The sequence below is a fragment of the Ixodes scapularis genome, unplaced genomic scaffold (genome assembly GCF_016920785.2).
Source record: "Ixodes scapularis isolate PalLabHiFi unplaced genomic scaffold, ASM1692078v2 PGA_scaffold6__148_contigs__length_123643588, whole genome shotgun sequence".
NCBI lineage: Eukaryota > Metazoa > Arthropoda > Arachnida > Ixodida > Ixodidae > Ixodes > Ixodes scapularis.
In genome coordinates, this window is record NW_024609881.1 from 21,636,760 (window position 1) to 21,654,499 (window position 17,740).

Consider the following 17,740-nt stretch of genomic DNA (forward strand, 5'->3'; position numbering starts at 1 on the left):
GAGTGACATCATAAAGCCACGTGACGTCGGGGTAGCAACACATGCACTGCTTGTTTGCGACGCATCCCATGCATCTCCATGTTTGTCGGATATGATAAAGGCATCGTAAAAGAATGATGCATAAAAAATTAAAACAGTACATATATATGCGGGTATGCGAAGTGCTTGGACAATGATGCATAAAAAATTAAAACAGTACATATATATGCGGGTCAGAGGTGTTTCAGGGCTGCACGATAGATTGTGCCAGTGTGTTTGCTGGTCGTCAGGGTTTAGAGGCAAATGCGAAGTGCTTGGACGCTGATGTGTGAACCACTTGGGCCTGGGGGTGTGAAGTGTAAAGTGCACAGTGGTGTCGTGGTCCTCGCATCGCCAGCCTTGTGCCTATTGCACAAGTGGCAACTTTAATGCACAACCGTGCTTTCCACATGCTCAACATTTTCCTAAAATTTACTGATTTAGTAGTTTCCGACGACGCTCGGCAAGTTTGTAGTTCGAGCCATATGCTTATTTTCTATAATTAAAGAGTTAATGAACAAGTTTTAGTTGATTATCTGACTTATGTGCCGATTATCCCCGCAAATTATGTCCCCCTGGCCGTACAACTCACCTCCACAGACTGGATTAGTGCAGCTTTTGCAGCTTTATTTAAACAAGTGTGCGAAGTTTATAAAAATGCCCCGTAGAAATAATAATGATAATAAAAGAACATGGGGGAGCATTCCCGCAGTGTGCATCCCATCATGCTTGGCGAGACTGGAAGATGTGTGCGCCACAAAGTGGCTTCTGGCCGAATCCACCGATTTTAGTGGAGTGGAATTTGCTCCAAAATGGGGCCACTCGCCATTTTGCCAGTGCAGTTGCGATTAGATTGCTTTCTGCTTTTTGATAGAGGTGGTACCCTCCCAGTTGGAAGGAGAAGTGGCATTCTACTTCTGAGCAGATCAGTTCTTGCTCCTTTTAAATAATACCTTTGCAACTGTGTAGACCAAGTCTCTCCTGCTGGGCAGGATGTCCCTGTAGTTGGTGTTAACAGCGGCTCGCTGCATTAAGAAGTCTGGGGCAGAGCTACTGTTACAGTCACCGGCAAATGCTCTGTGCTCCTAGGCAGGGTAGTTCTTGTACCTGTGACAGACTGCTGTTACAGTCATCAGGAAAGGCTTTATGCTCTGGACGTACCGGGTTTTGTGTTGCGGAAGGGTGGACTTGGTTTTATTTTTAGGCAGAGCTATTGTTTGTGGTCGGCGGGAGCGACTCTGTTCCAGGTTAGATCTGTTTCTGTCCTTGGAGAGAGTTGTGTTTGCTGTTGGGCGCATCTTCATGACCTTGTCCTTGAAAGTGTTACTCAAGATTGGAGGAAGTGACTTGTACTTAGCCAGGCTTCGGATGAATCAACCTTTGCTTGGTGTCTGAATGCTGCAACAACTGCAATTTGTCTCGCATTTGCACACTGGAGCTTTGTCTGTAGTACTTCTACCCCGAGTTGTTGAATTTGGTCTTGGAGGAGTTTGACACCTCGTGTCACACATCCCTTTGCAATTGCAAACTTTACAAGGATTAAATAATCGGCATTTCGGATGATAGGATGATAGAGAGATGAAAATGGGAACCTGCAGCCCTAGCCTTGCACTGCAATCTTCTTAATTATTCGAGAAATGAAAATTTAAAGGAAAAACGGATGCTACTAGGTACCTCGTTTAGTTAAGGATAGCTTCACATGGGATAAAATCTTGAAGGGCACCTGGTAATCCTTACTGAGCGTCCCGTAGGTTGGTAACCTCTACCACTGCAGTGTAGCATTGTCATAGTCAACAGCAATAACAGCTAAATGTAACGGTAGGTATACTGATGGCCGGTGATGTCTACAGCTTATCTTTCGAACTGTTGTTTTGATTCGACGAATGCATGCTAGTCTTAACCTTTTTCTGCCTCTACCGAGGATGCCTGGCACATCGCGAAAAGAGGTTTTCACCAATACTGGGAGAGAGACAAAGGAAAGTGATTGGCATTCCGGAACCAAGGAAAGTGAACATCCTCCAAAACACGCTTCTTTTTTGGGAAAACCGAATGCTGTTTTTCTGCACCCGTAGCTTAGGCTCCTTTCTCTGCCACTTGGCACGTCGTCCCCGTCCCCTCATCCGCGACTGCTGTGACCGTAGGCGAGGGCGAGGGACGATCGGTTTTCTCCTGCAAAGAGAAAGAAGAGTGCAGCGTTTTAGAAGATGGCCATTCCGCGTTGCCTGGCGCTGGCTTCAGAGTCGTCATTCCTCCTGGCCACCCGCACCCTTCCTTTTCCTGCGGCTGTCGGGCGGTCCTTTGTTCTGGCGGCCAACCCACAGACTTTCTTGACACACTGCAGAGGCTGGACACTTTAAAGATGGATTCCCCTTTGTTGCAGGGCTTTGTGTCATAGCTTGGATTAGGGCTAGTCTTTGTCGATACCTAGAGTATCGACAAACCGTTCTCAGATTGTCTTCCGGGCTGCATTATTTTGTTGCCCGTATGGAGCGGGGGCACAATTGGCAACACGCAACAGCCATGCTTTAGGCTCAGTGTCTGGAAGCTGGGGTGATGTCGTTTTGCTCTGTCGCAGTTTCGGTGACGGTGTCCGTCGCAGGAGTGTAAGGTGTTTGGCAGCGTGATTTTGCGTGAAGCTCTATACTCCGTTTAACATTGTCTGACCGCAGTCAACGCTACGATTCGATGAAGCCAATCAGTCGGCGCCAAAAGTGCATCGTCGCGACACTTGTCGTCCTTTTGCATTTGCTATCACCGGCTCTTAAGACAATTGCAAGCAAAAAAAGTGCAGGATCGTGCTGAATTTAATGCGCGTGTTTGGTTTAGCCACTGATAAGCAAACGCACGAAGACGACGTGCACCGTGACAGCACACTTTTGGCACTGCTTGATTGACTCCATCGGACTGTAGCGTTGGCTACAGTCAAACTTTATGCAAATTGGAGTGGAGACAACTAGCTACAATAATTTGAATGCCTCAAGATAACCGAAGTGTCTTTACTCTGAAGCGTAGCTTATTTCGTGGCTTGGATCTTGGCGAGGGGAGGGCGCGGTGCTTGCACCGACGGCCTTTCGAGGGCCTCTGGTTCCCCGTGTTCCAGGAATGGACGTTCCGCAAGCCGTGAGGAGCAGGCGTTCCTGCAGGCCAGGTACACGCCGCCCCCTACGGTAGGTAACCCTCGCAAGCCTTCTGCTGCAAAGCCAGTCTCGTGTGCTAGAAGACTGCCCCGCCGCGGTTTGCAATGTGGCCTGCTGTCTGCTGGAAATCTGGCTTGTCGTCTGCAACAAACTGCCTCGTCGTCTGCAACAAACTGCCTCGTCGTCTGCTAGAAAGCAGCCTAGTTGTCTGCTAGCTACTGCCTGTGTTGATCATAGGGCGATTTCATGTGACAGATACTTCCGTCTCAATATCTTGCCGGAGTCCATGCTGGGAACTTCACGTTCATTCAAAAGGGATTCTCCTTTTGAATTTACAATATGCACGGAGGCAGTGTTTTCCTGCATGCTCAAGTTCTCTCACTTGGCATAAGAATCGGCGACATAAAAGGGAATCTGCTGGTACTAAATTTTTACAAATGTTGATAATTATTTTAAACTTGACCAGTCGCCTGAACAATCTGCTCGTGAACGAGCAAAATGGCCCTGGCAATTGCTGCAGGGGTGACTCTAAATGGGAAAAAAGCCGGGTAAGCGTGGGTATATGAGACTAGATATATCCTCGAACATGCATCTCGAGTTCTGTCGTCGATGGGGCCAATCGGTCATGCTTTTGCATTTGACCATCCCTTAAAACTTGGCAGGTGAAAACTGATTTCGTGAAACCGCCGTATGTGGCTAGTGGTATTTAAGTTCCTAATGATAGAGTACATAGCTAGAAAAAACTTCTGAACCATCTCTGGTATCTGGCAATCCGACAGTCAGATTATGTCTGTGCACTTACGTGCTTGCGGGAACCCTAGAATACATGTGCATGACCAAGCTCATGAATTTGATCAACTTCATGAATAGGTGAAAGCGAGTTTGACGTAGCAAGCAGTTTTAAGAAGTGTCGTGCAATTCTCGCAACTAGTGGAAGTCTTGCTTGTGCCAGCCGTTCTGTTTTGTTCTGCGAGTGCCTGACCTCCCTCGCATGTGAATGTTTTGTTTCTCCTCTTTTCCTTTGGGGCCCCTGCAACCCTGTTCCCTGCCAACGGGCAGTACCACCAAGCGCTGGCGCCGCGAAGGGCTCTACCGACCTGACCGCCTTGTTGCCGTTTCAGCACCATGACGGCGACCTGACGTGCGCCACCAAGTTTTGAGAGAGCAAACGCAAAGGGAAAGCCCTCGCTTTTTCTGACACTGACACACCCCTCCCGTGGGAAGAAGACCCCTTACTATTATCACCATTCCTCGTCACCCAATGTCTGTTCCGTCAGCGCGTTCGTAGGAGCATCCTCCGAGTTCTGCCCAGCGCCGAAGGGTACAAGGCACACTTCCTTCCCAGCTTCATCCAGCAGCAGCGCACTGAAGCCATCATTAGCGAAGCAAGCTACAAAAAAGTGGCCCCCAACCATCATCGGTTGAAAGGAACATGTTGGGATACCGGAAGACTAGAGGCCTGCTTGCTGCACTCACCGCAGTTCTCACCAGTCTTCAGCTTGGAGGAGCTAGACCTGACAAGCTAGGCCTAAGCAGCTAGGCCTAAGCAGCTAGGCCTAACAAACTAGGCCTAGTCTGCTGGGACTAACTCCAAGTCCTAAGTTGTTGATTCAGCATCTCCTCTGTGCTACGAAACGTGTGTGTGACCAAGTGGGACTTTTCCCTGCAGTGCCGCTGGAACTCAAGAACAAATGGATGCTCATCCAACTTGGATCCTCGAGTCCACGGTCCAAATTTAACTCGTTGGTGTTTGCGAACAAACCACACAAACATTCCGTGGGTGTTTTCTTTCTATTTCTCAACCATATCCGTCAATGCCACTTGTTTACTCTGTTTGTCTTCGGAATGTTTGTTTGTCTTTTAGCCGAAAGGGGGGGGGGGGGGTGTAGGAGGGGGGGAAAGCCCACACCTAGTCAGTAGCGAACGTGTGCGGACAGGAAGCGGCCATTTGAGCTCGAACTCTTAAGACTCGTTTCGAGGCACCGGTTGTGAACGACGTTGCCGCGTGTCTCGCACCTCACCTTTCCCGTTGTACGGTGGGAGCATGGATTGGTTTTCTGTTTTCTCGCTTCTGTCGGCGGCAGTCTGTTCTGCGCCATGTAGCCTCAGTGCCGGTGCCGTCTGCTCGGGGTCACTAGATGTTCTGGCTGCCCGCCACTTTCGGTCAAACCCTCGACGCCATTTCTCAAGGAACCGTTGCACGGGATCCATAGCAGAATGGCATGGTCAGACATGCCCACGAGCAACTACTTAAATGTAATTCGATCAAAAAATGCTCCCTGCTGGAGGTGTGACCACCCTCGGAATGGTGTCACTGTAGCACTTTTCTCTGTATATCACCATGTATAGGTCTTACAAGGGGGGAACTTCCACACAAATGCTCAAGTTCTGTACATATATGTCGCGGCGACGATGCAAACCTCGTTTTGTGGGACGATTTTCGAGCGTTCGTGAGCTAGGGGTCCTGGGCTTGTGGTGCAATCAGCATTGGAATTTGCGTAAACCGAAGCGTGCTAGTGGACCAATCGCGTACCGGTCTTCTCCCCTTTGTTGCATTTTATTTCTCACGCGGTATTGCCTATGCTGTCGTGGCAACACATTCCGAGCTTTTTGCCGTTCCTTGTTTTGTCGTCGTTTATCGCAGCGCGACAATCTGAAGCCACAACATTCTTTTGATGAGATTGTCACAAGCGCAACGACGCACCCTTTTACGTCGCAACTTGACGTCGAGATTGAAGACATTCTCATTTATTTTAACGATTCATTTTAGGTTGTTACTTCTACATGCTACGACCAGGAAACCACACCATTCCTCAAGTTTTCGTTATGTTTGTGGAAAGAATGACAGACTGGAAAATTGCGCGAGGCTTCTTGGAAACTGCACATTGCTCCATGCAGTCGACTCGTACGCTCCCTTCGTTCTGCGAGCTGTGCAATCCCTTCTGTTTTACCATTGCGAATTCAGAGCACAAAGAAAACAGAATGAGCATGTAACAGAGCATACGCTTACACCGTTTATTTATCTCTTTATTTGTGTTATAGAGTCGCAAAATAGCTGACCAGCACGAACCGCTTTGGATTGCCCTAATGCGTCGGGAAGATGGCAGGGACACTGCATATTTCCAAAATTGTCTTTTGCCAGGTTGTGTTCGATCTGTAATCCTTGTGACAGCTCATGGTCTTTTGGGGGGCACATATGTTGGGGTTGACAAAGATGGCGCTTACACTGTAAAGTTGTCCGTTTTACTGTCGGACGTCCATCGACGTGCACATCCCTTACAGCAAGGTTCAGCTGCCACACACGTTCCATTACAGCCTCTTCGAGAGGAAAACAAAGGAAGCGGTGTTTGCCAACACAGTTGTTTTTGCGGTAGCCAAAGTGTGCGTGATGAGAGTGTGTGTGTGTGTCGTGGTCGCTCAACATCTGTGCTCTGTGCCGTGAACACTCCTCGGGCACGTTGCGAATCACGCTTCCTTCCACGCACATGCCCACCGTGCCACCCCCACCGTGGTTTTGTCTGTGCATTTGTTTGTCTCTGTATCTGTGTCCAAAGCAAAGTCCCTTGGCCGAAACCCGCGCTTCGTTCACCCTCGCGAGCGTTTGTTTTGCTTAAACATTTTTGACGTCGGGTTACAGACAAAATCTGTCCGTGTTCCAAAGCGGCTCTTCAACAAGGACAACGGTCTTGATATTCCAGAAACTTTCCTCTCTCCACGTGGTTCGGCGGAATGCAAAACATGGTCTGGCAACGTGCGATATGCCCATTCGTCTGCTACGAGTGTGCATGTCGCACCCTTGCGAATACAGAAGGCACCTCCTTGTTTCCGCAGATGCGACGCTTCAATCTGAATTTACCTTTTTCCGATTCCCTCTGTCGTAGAGAAGCTATTCGCGACTAGATGTACGTGGCCGCTTTTTCCACGCTTTGCATTCCGGCTGCCCCAAAATCGGGAAAGAAAATTTCTAGGGTGGGAGTTCATTCGGTGCCGTAAAGTCCGGCTACAACATCGAAGACTTTGAGAAACGAGGGGAAACTCGGTGCTAGGGGCGCCACGTTGCAGTGGAAACTGCACCTTAAAGCGTTGTCCCTAATGGCACTGGTACCTTTCTTGGGTGACCCTCCTAAATGTGGCATCTGGTACTGCTGTAGAAAAAATGCCCACAATGAAGCGACCATCCACTGCAGCGGCAACTGCCAAAGTCTTGCAACCATGGGAACCGTTTGCAGACGACTTTTTAAAGGGAACGAAAGTCTAGCCGTGGACCATACACACAGCCAGTGCTGCCCATAAAGCCGGCCGAACAAACAATCTACGGCTTTTTTTCTCGACCCGCGCAAAAGGCGAGACCATGTTTCCTACCGTTGGTACACCTAGCAGTTTTGTGGAAAAAGTAGCCAAACGAATAAAAACCGCTTATCCAATCTTCCGAGTGGCGACGTCAATCTCTCTGGCTTTTCGTTGCAGGTTCGTGTGTGTTGGCATCTGTCTGACTTGAAACCATTTCTGTAGGGTAGAACCTGCCTGCGCAGGGCATCTTGTCAAATAGAGGTCAACAGTTTTTCCTCAAAAACTGCGCATTGTGCAGGGAACAGGTTGTTGACATATTGTCACTAGTTAGGTCCATAGGGCTTCAGTTAGGTAAAATGGTTAATTTTTTTTTATTATAGGTAGTGGTATGCTTTTAATGACAAACTAGCTGGGCATGGTCAAAAGATAAATATTTAAGCAGATATAGAATATTGATGCCCTTGGAATGCACCACTGTGGTTTTGTTGTCTTATTGGCTTTTGAACCCAAGATATTAAATAAGTCAAAAAAAAGCTAACCCTGATTTTTTTTTTTTTCTTTTCAGGGCACGATAAAGTTTTTTGATTAAATCATTCTAAAAATGACTCGTACAGTTCTTGACGATGCCTAGAAAATATAATTGGGACCATACCTTTATCTTCACTAATTAATGAGTCAATTAAAAGTACAACCATTCAGTGTGGTGCATAGTTTTTGCAGGAAATGTTTTGCCAGTTTTCTGTGAAATAGTGTGTATGAAGTAAATTGCAAAATAAATCAGTTGGTTATTACTACTACTTTAGAGGAAGGAAGACTGCTGCTTCTCAGCAGTTATGGTTTCCCTGAAAAAGAAACGGCTGTTAGTCTGGAAATGTTGGGGGGCCCCCTCACATTTATGAATTACTTGGAAGTCTCTTACATTAAAGTTTAAACCAAACCCGACTCCGTCTAACATTTACGTTTAAATCGGTATCTTTGCGTTATTAGTACCTGGAACGCCTACCAGCATTGCACACTTATTGTGACTGGCTAGAAGATGCACAAGTGTACGGGCCTTTATGTTTTCTCTTTGCAAGCCGCCCGGGGTAACATTACTTTGCAAATAAAGATTATTATTTACTACAGAACACTCATCCTTACTATAAACCTTTTCTGTTGTAAAAAATGTTTTATCACAATGTTTCTATCACATAGCAAATTCGGTGCTTGCACAAACATTACAAGAAAGCGTAGTTCAAGTGAGTAGTGTCTCCTCTTTTTGCCTGCAGTCTCTGGTTTCAGTATGTCCAAGCGTTGCATGTGGACATCTGTGAATAGTGGATTCTCAGTTTGAATCTGATATCAAATTGTTTGTCAAAGCCATTCACTGACAACCCCAACATTGATATTTTTTGTTTTTTTTCTTGGACGCTTTAGAGGTGCGTGACAAAACACCCCAAAAAATGTAATTGCAAAAAAAAAATTGTCTATAGTCCGTTGCAACTCAAGAAGGTAGGGCGAGGAAAAGGAAAACTGGGGAGGAGGAAGCAGACGAAATGCTGGAGGAGGTTTCCCCCTCTCCTCTTTAGTGTTCCGTCTGCTTCCTCCTCCTTAGCCTTCCTTTCCCTCGCCCCACCTTCTCGAGTAGCAGTGGAAGTTGAACGGACTATAGCGCGTGAAGAGCCCTGTTAAAGGTCCATGTCTTCCCCCAATTTGGGCTCCTCCTCACTTCGTTTCTTGATGAAAGAAAGGGCAAAGGCATTTGTCATAAATTTATAGAAATTTCGGAAGTTGCATGTGCAATTATTAATGACATCCATCAGATGGGCTTTTGCGACCACTGCAAAAGCACTTGCGGCCGACTTGGATATATAAAACCTTTGAGCCCGGGAGTGATATTGACGAGACATCGGCAGTCTCCTTGTTTTTCTTCTTGCTCTTGATGCATGCTCTCGAAGCAGCTGCGCCGAGGTAATCGAGAGTGAGATTGGAAAATCTGTAAGTGCTCGGAGTTTTTTTTTTTTTTTTTTTTGGTACCGCATAATTTTTTGGACTTTGAGCGATCAAGAATTTTGGGTTATCCTAGCGTTGCTCACCAGTCTACAACACGTCATTTTCCACTTTCCTCGAGGGTTATGGGCTCGCAGGTGCACTTGCACTTCACTTGCGTAAGGCTTCTGACCGTTCTGCAAGGCTCCGGTTCTGCACAGCCTTGCACGCCACCCAGGATGACATTTTTGTCTTGCAAATAAATATGATTACCGTAATATTATTGAGACCCACTAAACAGAAAGTCACTAAAAAAACTTTCAGCCTTTCCACTCTGATGAAGGAAGACCAGCGAAGCTGTACTATGGTGGGAATGGAGTAATGGCCGGCCGCAAGTCGGCAAGCCGGGGTGGAAAGGCTGGAAAGGTTCCCGCCATCAATGAGCGACGGCGGCAACCAAACAACTGGAAACGCAACACACTGGAGTTGTCTGGTTGTTGCGGCTGTTGCTGTCGCTCATAGATGGCAGTAGCTGTCCAGAGTCTAGGGATTATTTCCAGTTGTTCGCGACAATGAGTGAATAAATGTGCACAGTTATTGTCAAAAAATGGAAGTGCCAGAGAGTATACCAGGAAATTAGTTTTGAAGCGATCGCAGACTTGGGTGTGGCTTCCCCGTGAGTCCTTCTCGCATGTTGGTGAGATCGAGAAAAAAAATAATATTGATGCTGGGGTAGTCGGTGGCACTTTAAATGAAAATTCGGCTGAGCTTGAAAAGCTGCTCTCAAGCATCCAGCTGTTTACATCTGAGCTCAGTTATTATTTAATATTTATTCATACATATTTTAATTAGCCATATTTATGGACTGTGGCATCAGAAGGTCCAACGCCAACATTTGGGAATGTTTCGGGTGCCTCGAGACACCCGAAAGACCTTCATGTCCTGTCGGAAATTACACGTGTTCTTCCTCGGAAATTCCTTAACGCATACCTAAACAAAACGACTAATTTTTTCCAACTTTCTGATGTTGAAGACAATGGTTTTAACGCAGAATGTGTTCAAGGGCTGGGATCCGCAAGGAAAGTGCGACGAAATGGCACGAAAAGCACTATGAAATATGCGACTTACGCTTTTGAGGACAATTTGGGCAAAAGTGTGGTACATTGATAAGAAAAGAAAATTCTAAATGCACCCCGACGTGGGACTTGAACCGACAACCCCATAATTGAGAGCTCGACATTCTATCACTATGCTAATTGGTGGGTAAACTCGAAGCTAGCTGGCGTTGTCTCTACCACAACGGCCTCTACAAACTGTAAGAATGCGAACGCCAGTCGCCACCGTTCGCATTCGAAAAGTTAATGGGAAGAAATCGAAAACATGCCTATCATCACAATAAAAAAAGAGACAGTTAGGATAAAATAACATGCTATAAGCCTGTAACCAAAGAAAAGAAAACTGCAATGTCCACTACAAACTCCGAAGAATGCCATGGCCAGCTAGCTACTGTGCTTTTTTAATAAAACAATGACAAGATCCGATGAAACGGCCATTTATTTGGCATCTGACGCTCGAAATAAAAGGCTGGAAGGTCTGCTGCCCAGAGGGGCACTTGTCGACGGGTCTTTGCCAAAGACCGCGCACCAGTTCCCTTGGTCGTGGTATTCTTCGAGGACGCAGCCGGGTGACACCCGCTCCAGCAGTCCAGAGAGTTCGCCACGCTCAAACAGGTGGTAGTACCTGCGCCCAATCCGAGGAAGGCCGTCAAAAGTAACCCAAGTGCTCTTTGCCTGTACCGCAGAAACTGAACCTCGTAACCAAATAGGCCACAACGCCCCTATTGGGTGTGGGTTTGCAAACCCCTCTATCTCGAGGAATTCCTCTTTTTCGATTGATGGTTGGAGAACCTTTCTTAGTGTCGGCATCAACGCAGTAAAGCAGTGCAGAAGCCAACGGGCCCTTGAAACAATAAATTGCATACTAGGGAGGGATAGGCTCATAGTTACGTATAAATCGGTAGCCTGAATCTTATAAAATGGTGCTTAAACAGAAAAAACGCTTTATAAGGGCAGAGACGCTTGGGGAGCCCTTGGGTTCCTAACAGCTCTGAGAACCTGTGGTGTTGGGTACAGCAGATGCATTGCACCCATCTGGGGGGGAACAATTTGGATATTACGTGCTTATTGGGTAGGGATGCTAGTGCCTCAATGGATTGGTGTGGGCCAGCTGCAACCATGCGGAGCCCCATCTTGTGCCAGGGTTAGTACAAATTTTAAAGATAAAATGCTTAGGGTTTTCAAGGATTTTCGAGGCCCTGCCAGGATATTTTTGAGGAGACAATATAACGTTGCATCCGGTAGTGTAGTTACATTTTCAATGCATTGCGACGATGTTCTTGTTCTGCGAAAGCATATTTTAACGCTTGAGTGGTGACATACACTCCCAGGAAGGTAGCTGAGCCAATTTTTACTCAGCTGATTTGCTTTTTGCAGTTCTGCTTTTTCAGTGCATATAATTTGCTGACGATGCCAAATGAGTAACTGTTGCTTAAAGTTTCTCTTTCATTGTAGATCTCGTTTTCGATGCAGCCTCTAAGTGCCACTTCCTCTGTGTTCCCAAATGTTATAATATTGGTGCCTTGCAGCTGACCTCAACCCCTCAGTGACAAAAACATTCAAGACATGTCCACCCCGCCTCTCCCATAGTTTCATTGTGGATCCACACTGTGTGGATCACTATAGGTGTAGTGAGGATGGAGGTCAACTTCTGCACTTGACAAATTGGACCTCACGATTCATTGTGGATCCACATCGTGTGGATCACTACGGATCTAGTGAGGATGATGGTCAAGTTCCACACACTTGACAAATTGTACCTCATGACTGGAAAGAACAGCTTGTTTAGATGGGTATACTATGGCTCGTTCAACGCCATTTCATCGAAACTCGTTATAGAGAAAGGGTGCGTTTCACCGAATCGCGGTTTAGAGATGTACCGTTTATCGAAAAGGAGGCTAGTTTGGCTGGTGTAATCACATCTGGAAGCCGCTAAAGGCTAAGGCTAGTGCGTGATTCACTGAATGGTGTACACATAAGCCTTGGCCCCTCCCCTTCTCTCTCTCTTCCCCATAAATCAGGTGAGACCAGGCACGTAGCCAGGATTTTGTTTTGGGGGGGGCCCGCCCATGACAAAATGCTGTATGAGGGGGAGGGGGGAGAGGAGGTCCCAGCAAAATGGAAGATTTCGGGGGGGGGGCCCAGGCCCCATGGGCCTCCCCCCTGGCTACATGCCTGGGTGAGACACAAAAAATTTGTTGCGAAAACAGCAGCGTTGTGACGTGCATAGAAACTTTCAATCGTCTTCACAATGTTTTCTGAATGTGCTGGCTGCCCGAATCCCTGAGCAACCGACTCGCCGACTGGCTCGGCTTGGCTGTCGGTCGAGACAAGACGGCCGAAAGAGCCAATAGTGAAATGATTTCCCGAATTTGACAAAGTATGGTTTTTGCTACAGGGGGTCTCTAAACCAGCATTCCCTAAAACGGGCTTTTGGCCATCTGAACCCTCTATTGCATAGTTCAGAAAAACCCTATGCAAAGTTTCGTGGTTGCGCGAAAGGCATCCTGGAGCCGGGACAAACAGCCAAATACGCGACCTGCGACGATCGCTCGAATCTCAAAATCCGGCTTTGGCCCTTTTGAAGTAAAAAGAAAAACTCGAGAACTAAAAATACGATGGAAAAACAGTTTTCAGTTTCGTCCTAATGAAGAACTTGCCCAGCATATACATTTTTTTCAAACGCATATGAGACATGCCCTTTTCTTCTGCACGACTTGAAATGGAATCGCCCGCATACGTTTGATTCTGCAAAGACTGCAAAAGCTTTGTTCCAGTTAAACGCAGTACCAAGGTTACCCCGTAGATGGTGCAGGGTGTTCTCTCGTCAAAAAGGAACGCACGGCTGCACAGCTTGCCCGGCTGCCACTGAACTCAAGTGAGTGAACAAGCTTCACCGTTGGCATCCTCCTTTTTTTTGCACAATCAAATAAAAAGGGAAATAAAGACATTAATATTTCTATTATTCAAAGCCCCGCGCACGACGTCATTATTGGTGGATGTCCAACCCGCCGCATGTGGCAAACGCGCCGAAGCTCGATGAAAGCTAGCCGCCGCAGGGTGGCAGATGTGTCCCTTTGAGCGTCGCTGCACGCTAACGTCGTGCTTGTGAGATGCTATACGGCAGGCTGCTGATGATACCGATGCAAGGTAAGCGGTGCCAATGTTAGATCTATTCAGCGGAAGAGAGTTGTTGGAAAATGTTTTCTGCTTGTTGCCTGCGCGCAAGCAGATACAGGCGGACAGAAGACCGCCTGCATCTGGAGAAAGACTGTTTTTGAAGGCTGCTATTTTTGCACAAACTTTATGTTTTTTTTATCAAAACCAAGATAGAATCACATTCCACCATTAAAAGGTTCCACCGGTTCTGCTGCTTCGGCCCATAGGGCAAGCTGATAGTGTAGCGAGCACCACTGAGCAGACGCGCTACGAAATGGCACCGGGTGTTCTAGGAAGCTTGTCAACTGACTTCCATCTAGTATGGCGTTGGGCAGTGCTGTGTGGGCCCACTGGAGGTGGGGGGGGGGGGGGGGGGGGGGGGAAGAAGCGACGTTTGGGAGGGGGGAGGAGGCGACCTTGCCTCGAGCACCCACCTGTAGTGCACCTCTTGGGTGCCCCTGGAGTGCCACGGCACCAGCATGTCCCGGGCCTCGAACTGCGTCCGGTTGGCGTGCACCGGCAAGTGGCCCGGCATCGACTCGCACCCCGAGGGGAGTGTGTGACCGGCGTTCCTGGACGCCTTGAGGTACTTGGACGGTGCGCCCTCAGCCTGCTCCAGCGCCCAGACGTAGATCAGGGCCCGCCCTCCCGGCCGCAGGAGCCGCAGGATCTCGCGCACCGCCGCCTCCCGCCGCTCCTGGGAGGTGCAGGGGAGTAATGATGATCATAATAATAATAATAATGACAACCTTTGGAAGAACTGAAAGCATGCAAGTGAGCTGGTTAGGAAAGATCCTATTTTAAACCACGAGAGATGAAAAAATAAAATAACAGGCAAGGCGACAAAATCTCAAATGCTGTTGGGTTTATTTGCAGCTGCCACCAGTCGAACACCAACAAGAGTGAAGCTTGCAATTTAAGGTTATAATTATAATGCAATTAAATGCAAAGGTGCAAGCGAGCTGGACAATAATGACGAAAGTAATCCCTGGAGAAGGGGAACAAGAGGGACAAAGGACAAACGTAAATCTCCAAACACAGCTAGGTGACTGGTGAGTGACCGAAAAAATCCGCCTGGTCCGGGTATCGAACCCGGGACCTCCACTTGTAATGGAGAGGTCCCGGGTTCGATACCCGGACCAGGCGGATTTTTTCGGTCGCTCACCAGTCACCTAGCTGTGTTTGGAGATTTACGTTTGTCCTTTGTCCCTCTTGTTCCCCTTCTCCAGGGATTACTTTCGTCATTATTGTCCAGCTCGCTTGCACCTTTGCATTTAATTGCATTATAATATAACCTTAAATTGCAAGCTTCACCCTTGTTGGTGTTCAACTGGTGGCAGCTGATAAAACCCGTTTGCTCTACTGACGTCTAACCCCTGGTTAGCTCAGTTGGTAGAGCGCTCCACTTGTAATGGAGAGGTCCCGGGTTCGATACCCGGACCAGGCGGATTTTTTCGGTCGCTCACCAGTCACCTAGCTGTGTTTGGAGATTTATGTTTGTCCTTTGTCCCTCTTGTTCCCCTTCTCCAGGGATTACTTTCGTCAACCAATTTGCGCTTCCTGTTAGCACCGCATTACACACACCACGAACGTCACCAAACAGAATGAGATCGCCGAAACCAACGCAGCGCTGTCGTGAACCTTGGCTTGTGGTTGCGCACTCGTGGATTCTGTGACTCCCTTCGCTTTCAAAGCACGCACGACGATTACGAATGATACTTTCAGTCGTCCGGGAACATCACAGGGGCACTTCTCCGGTCACGTCTTTGCTACATGTGCTCGCAAACCACGTCAAACCAAAACAATGAGGGGTGTCGCGAACCGGCCGAGGTTCGAGTTCGACCAGGTTCGACTTTTTCTAACTTTTAATGGAAAATTCGACGAACCTTGTATTGAGGTTCGACTAGTGTGCGCATGCGCGACAGGCTGGCCAGTTGGCTTTGGATTGGATGGTGATGGCTAAGGGATGAATTAAGGGCAGCGCTGATTGGTTATTTTAGTTAATACAGTACAACAAATTAAGTACTTCTTCAGTTATTAGAATCAGTTTCTTTTAATTGTAGCTGTTCACAAAATTAAAATAATCCTTTGCATGAAAAAAAAATTTTCAAACCTAGACATGCTTGTATCAAGGTCTGGCCACACTGTCCACAAAGTCGAACCAGTCGAATCTGTTGAAAAGTTCGAAGGTTCGTCGAACCGGTTCGACCCAGTCAAACCCCGAAAGTTCGACCTTAAAATCCGGTTCGACAAAAGTTCGCGACACCCCTAAAAACAATACCGCCGCCGTGCGTTGTTGCCAGATCTTACCGGGAAGTCGAGACGCTGCGTCGTTCAAGTTTGCAATGCAAGGAGAGTGAGGGACGGGGCGTATTCCTCTTTCGCGGGGGTCGAAAGGGTGAGAGTTTCAAATGTGGAGAGGTTCTGACTCCGACTAAATCACGTCCTGTGGCGTAAATACTGATAAAAAAAAATATTTTTTTCGCGGAACATTTGTTTTGTGATTTGCTTGTCCCAATTAGGCTGTTTAAAAAAATACTTTTTTTTTCTTTGCACATTACCAAATTTGTAAGATCGGAGAAAATACGCACACTACTTTTATATGTAAAGTTGATGACCGGACAAGCGCCCATCCCCCATTTTTTTTTTTTTTTGTGATTATCTCTCAAGTTTGAGTGGGCACTTGCCAGGTATTTTACGGTACCTTTTTTTTTTTTTTTTTTTTGCTTTGCAGATTTTTTTTTTTTTTTTAAAAAGCCATGAAAGCTACACAATGCAGTTTGTGCAGGTGAGTTATACAGCCAGGGGAACATATAGGAGGCTAATTGTCATAATTTGAATAATTACCTAGAACTTGTTAATCAACTTTTTGATGAGTTAAAATAAACATGGTTCCAAACAAACATATTGGGCATCATAAAAACTATTATATCAGTAATTTTTAAAAAGATTGAATGTGTGGAAAGTGGAATAACGCGCTAAATTCACCATCCGTGCAACAGTGCGAAAATGCTAATGAAGGGAGACGAAAAAACTGCTCGTGCACGTTATTGCAACGGTAGCCTTGCGCCTGCTGCACTAGGGGTGATTTCAGGAATCCACCATGCTTCCCACGTGCTCTCAGTCTTTCTAAAATTGACTGTTTAAGTGGCTCAGCAAGTTTCTGATTGGAACCACATTTGTTTTTACTCATCAAAAAGTTAATTACCATATTTTAGTTAATTAGCCAACTTAACGTGACGATTAGCGCCCTACGTTGTGTCCCCCTGGCCGTAGAACTCGCCTGAACTGACCGCATTAGTGTAGCTTTCACGGCTTTCTCAAAAACAAATCTGTAAAGCTTAAAAAAAAACACCCTGCATATACATATCGTGGGGCACCTTTATCATCTTGGAAGACTCGGAGTTGAAATCCCAGCACTGCCAAAGCTTTTGTCTTTCAGCGGCGTCATAACTTTTTTTTTCCATTCAATTAAGTCTGGTTCATTCATCTGCATATTTTAGAATATACTACATGGTGTTCCAAGCAGATACCCAGAATAACCCAGAAAACCCAAAAGCTGCACACAGAAAGCTCAAACTTTCACCGAATGTGCACTGAGCAGGTCAGTTTTGCCGTGTGCAGTGATGTGATTGGCCTAAGCCATTTTGGCGCACGTTTCGGAGCAACCAAAACAGTGTTTTGGAGCAGCAAATGTGGCCCTTGGAGCAACCAAAACAGTGTTTTCGAGCAGCAAAAGCGGCTTTTGAAGCAGCCAAGACAGTGTTTCGGAGCAGCAAAAGTCGATTTTGGAGCAGATATTCTTAGGAAAATAAAGATATTTGTTTTAAGTGCTGTAAAACGAACGGCACTTTGCGTTGTGTTGTGTTCTGATGTGACGTGTTGTGACGGAACTCACTGCTTCTGTTTTTACTGCTCATACATCCCAAAAGTGTACAGTGCTGTAGGCATCGCCAAGCAATTTCGAAAAACCGCTTGCCACCGTTTTACTCGTTCCCGACGTGCCAGATTTTCGTCAAAAGTAAGCAAACGTAAAACAATAAATTGCAAGCG

General features: G+C 46.8%; 2 protein-coding genes across 2 annotated transcripts in view; one reads left to right on the forward strand and one right to left on the reverse strand.

The window, feature by feature from the left end:
- LOC8044145 (protein tweety) overlaps positions 1 to 7,579 on the forward strand; it is a 52,403-nt gene extending 44,824 nt beyond the window's left edge. Inside the window, exons 13-14 of the mRNA XM_042294647.1 lie at positions 3,119 to 3,185; positions 4,277 to 7,579. Of these exons, the coding sequence (XP_042150581.1) occupies positions 3,119 to 3,185; positions 4,277 to 4,315 (106 nt within the window). The 3' untranslated portion in view covers positions 4,316 to 7,579. The remainder of the gene's footprint in view (positions 1 to 3,118; positions 3,186 to 4,276) is intronic.
- Positions 7,580 to 10,958: 3,379 nt separating this feature from the next.
- Positions 10,959 to 17,740, reverse strand: part of LOC8044152 (alkylated DNA repair protein alkB homolog 8) — a 43,145-nt gene continuing 36,363 nt past the window's right edge. The window contains exons 11-12 of the mRNA XM_042294648.1: positions 14,122 to 14,384; positions 10,959 to 11,153 (exon numbers count right to left, since the gene is read on the reverse strand). Of these exons, the coding sequence (XP_042150582.1) occupies positions 10,967 to 11,153; positions 14,122 to 14,384 (450 nt within the window). The 3' untranslated portion in view covers positions 10,959 to 10,966. The remainder of the gene's footprint in view (positions 11,154 to 14,121; positions 14,385 to 17,740) is intronic.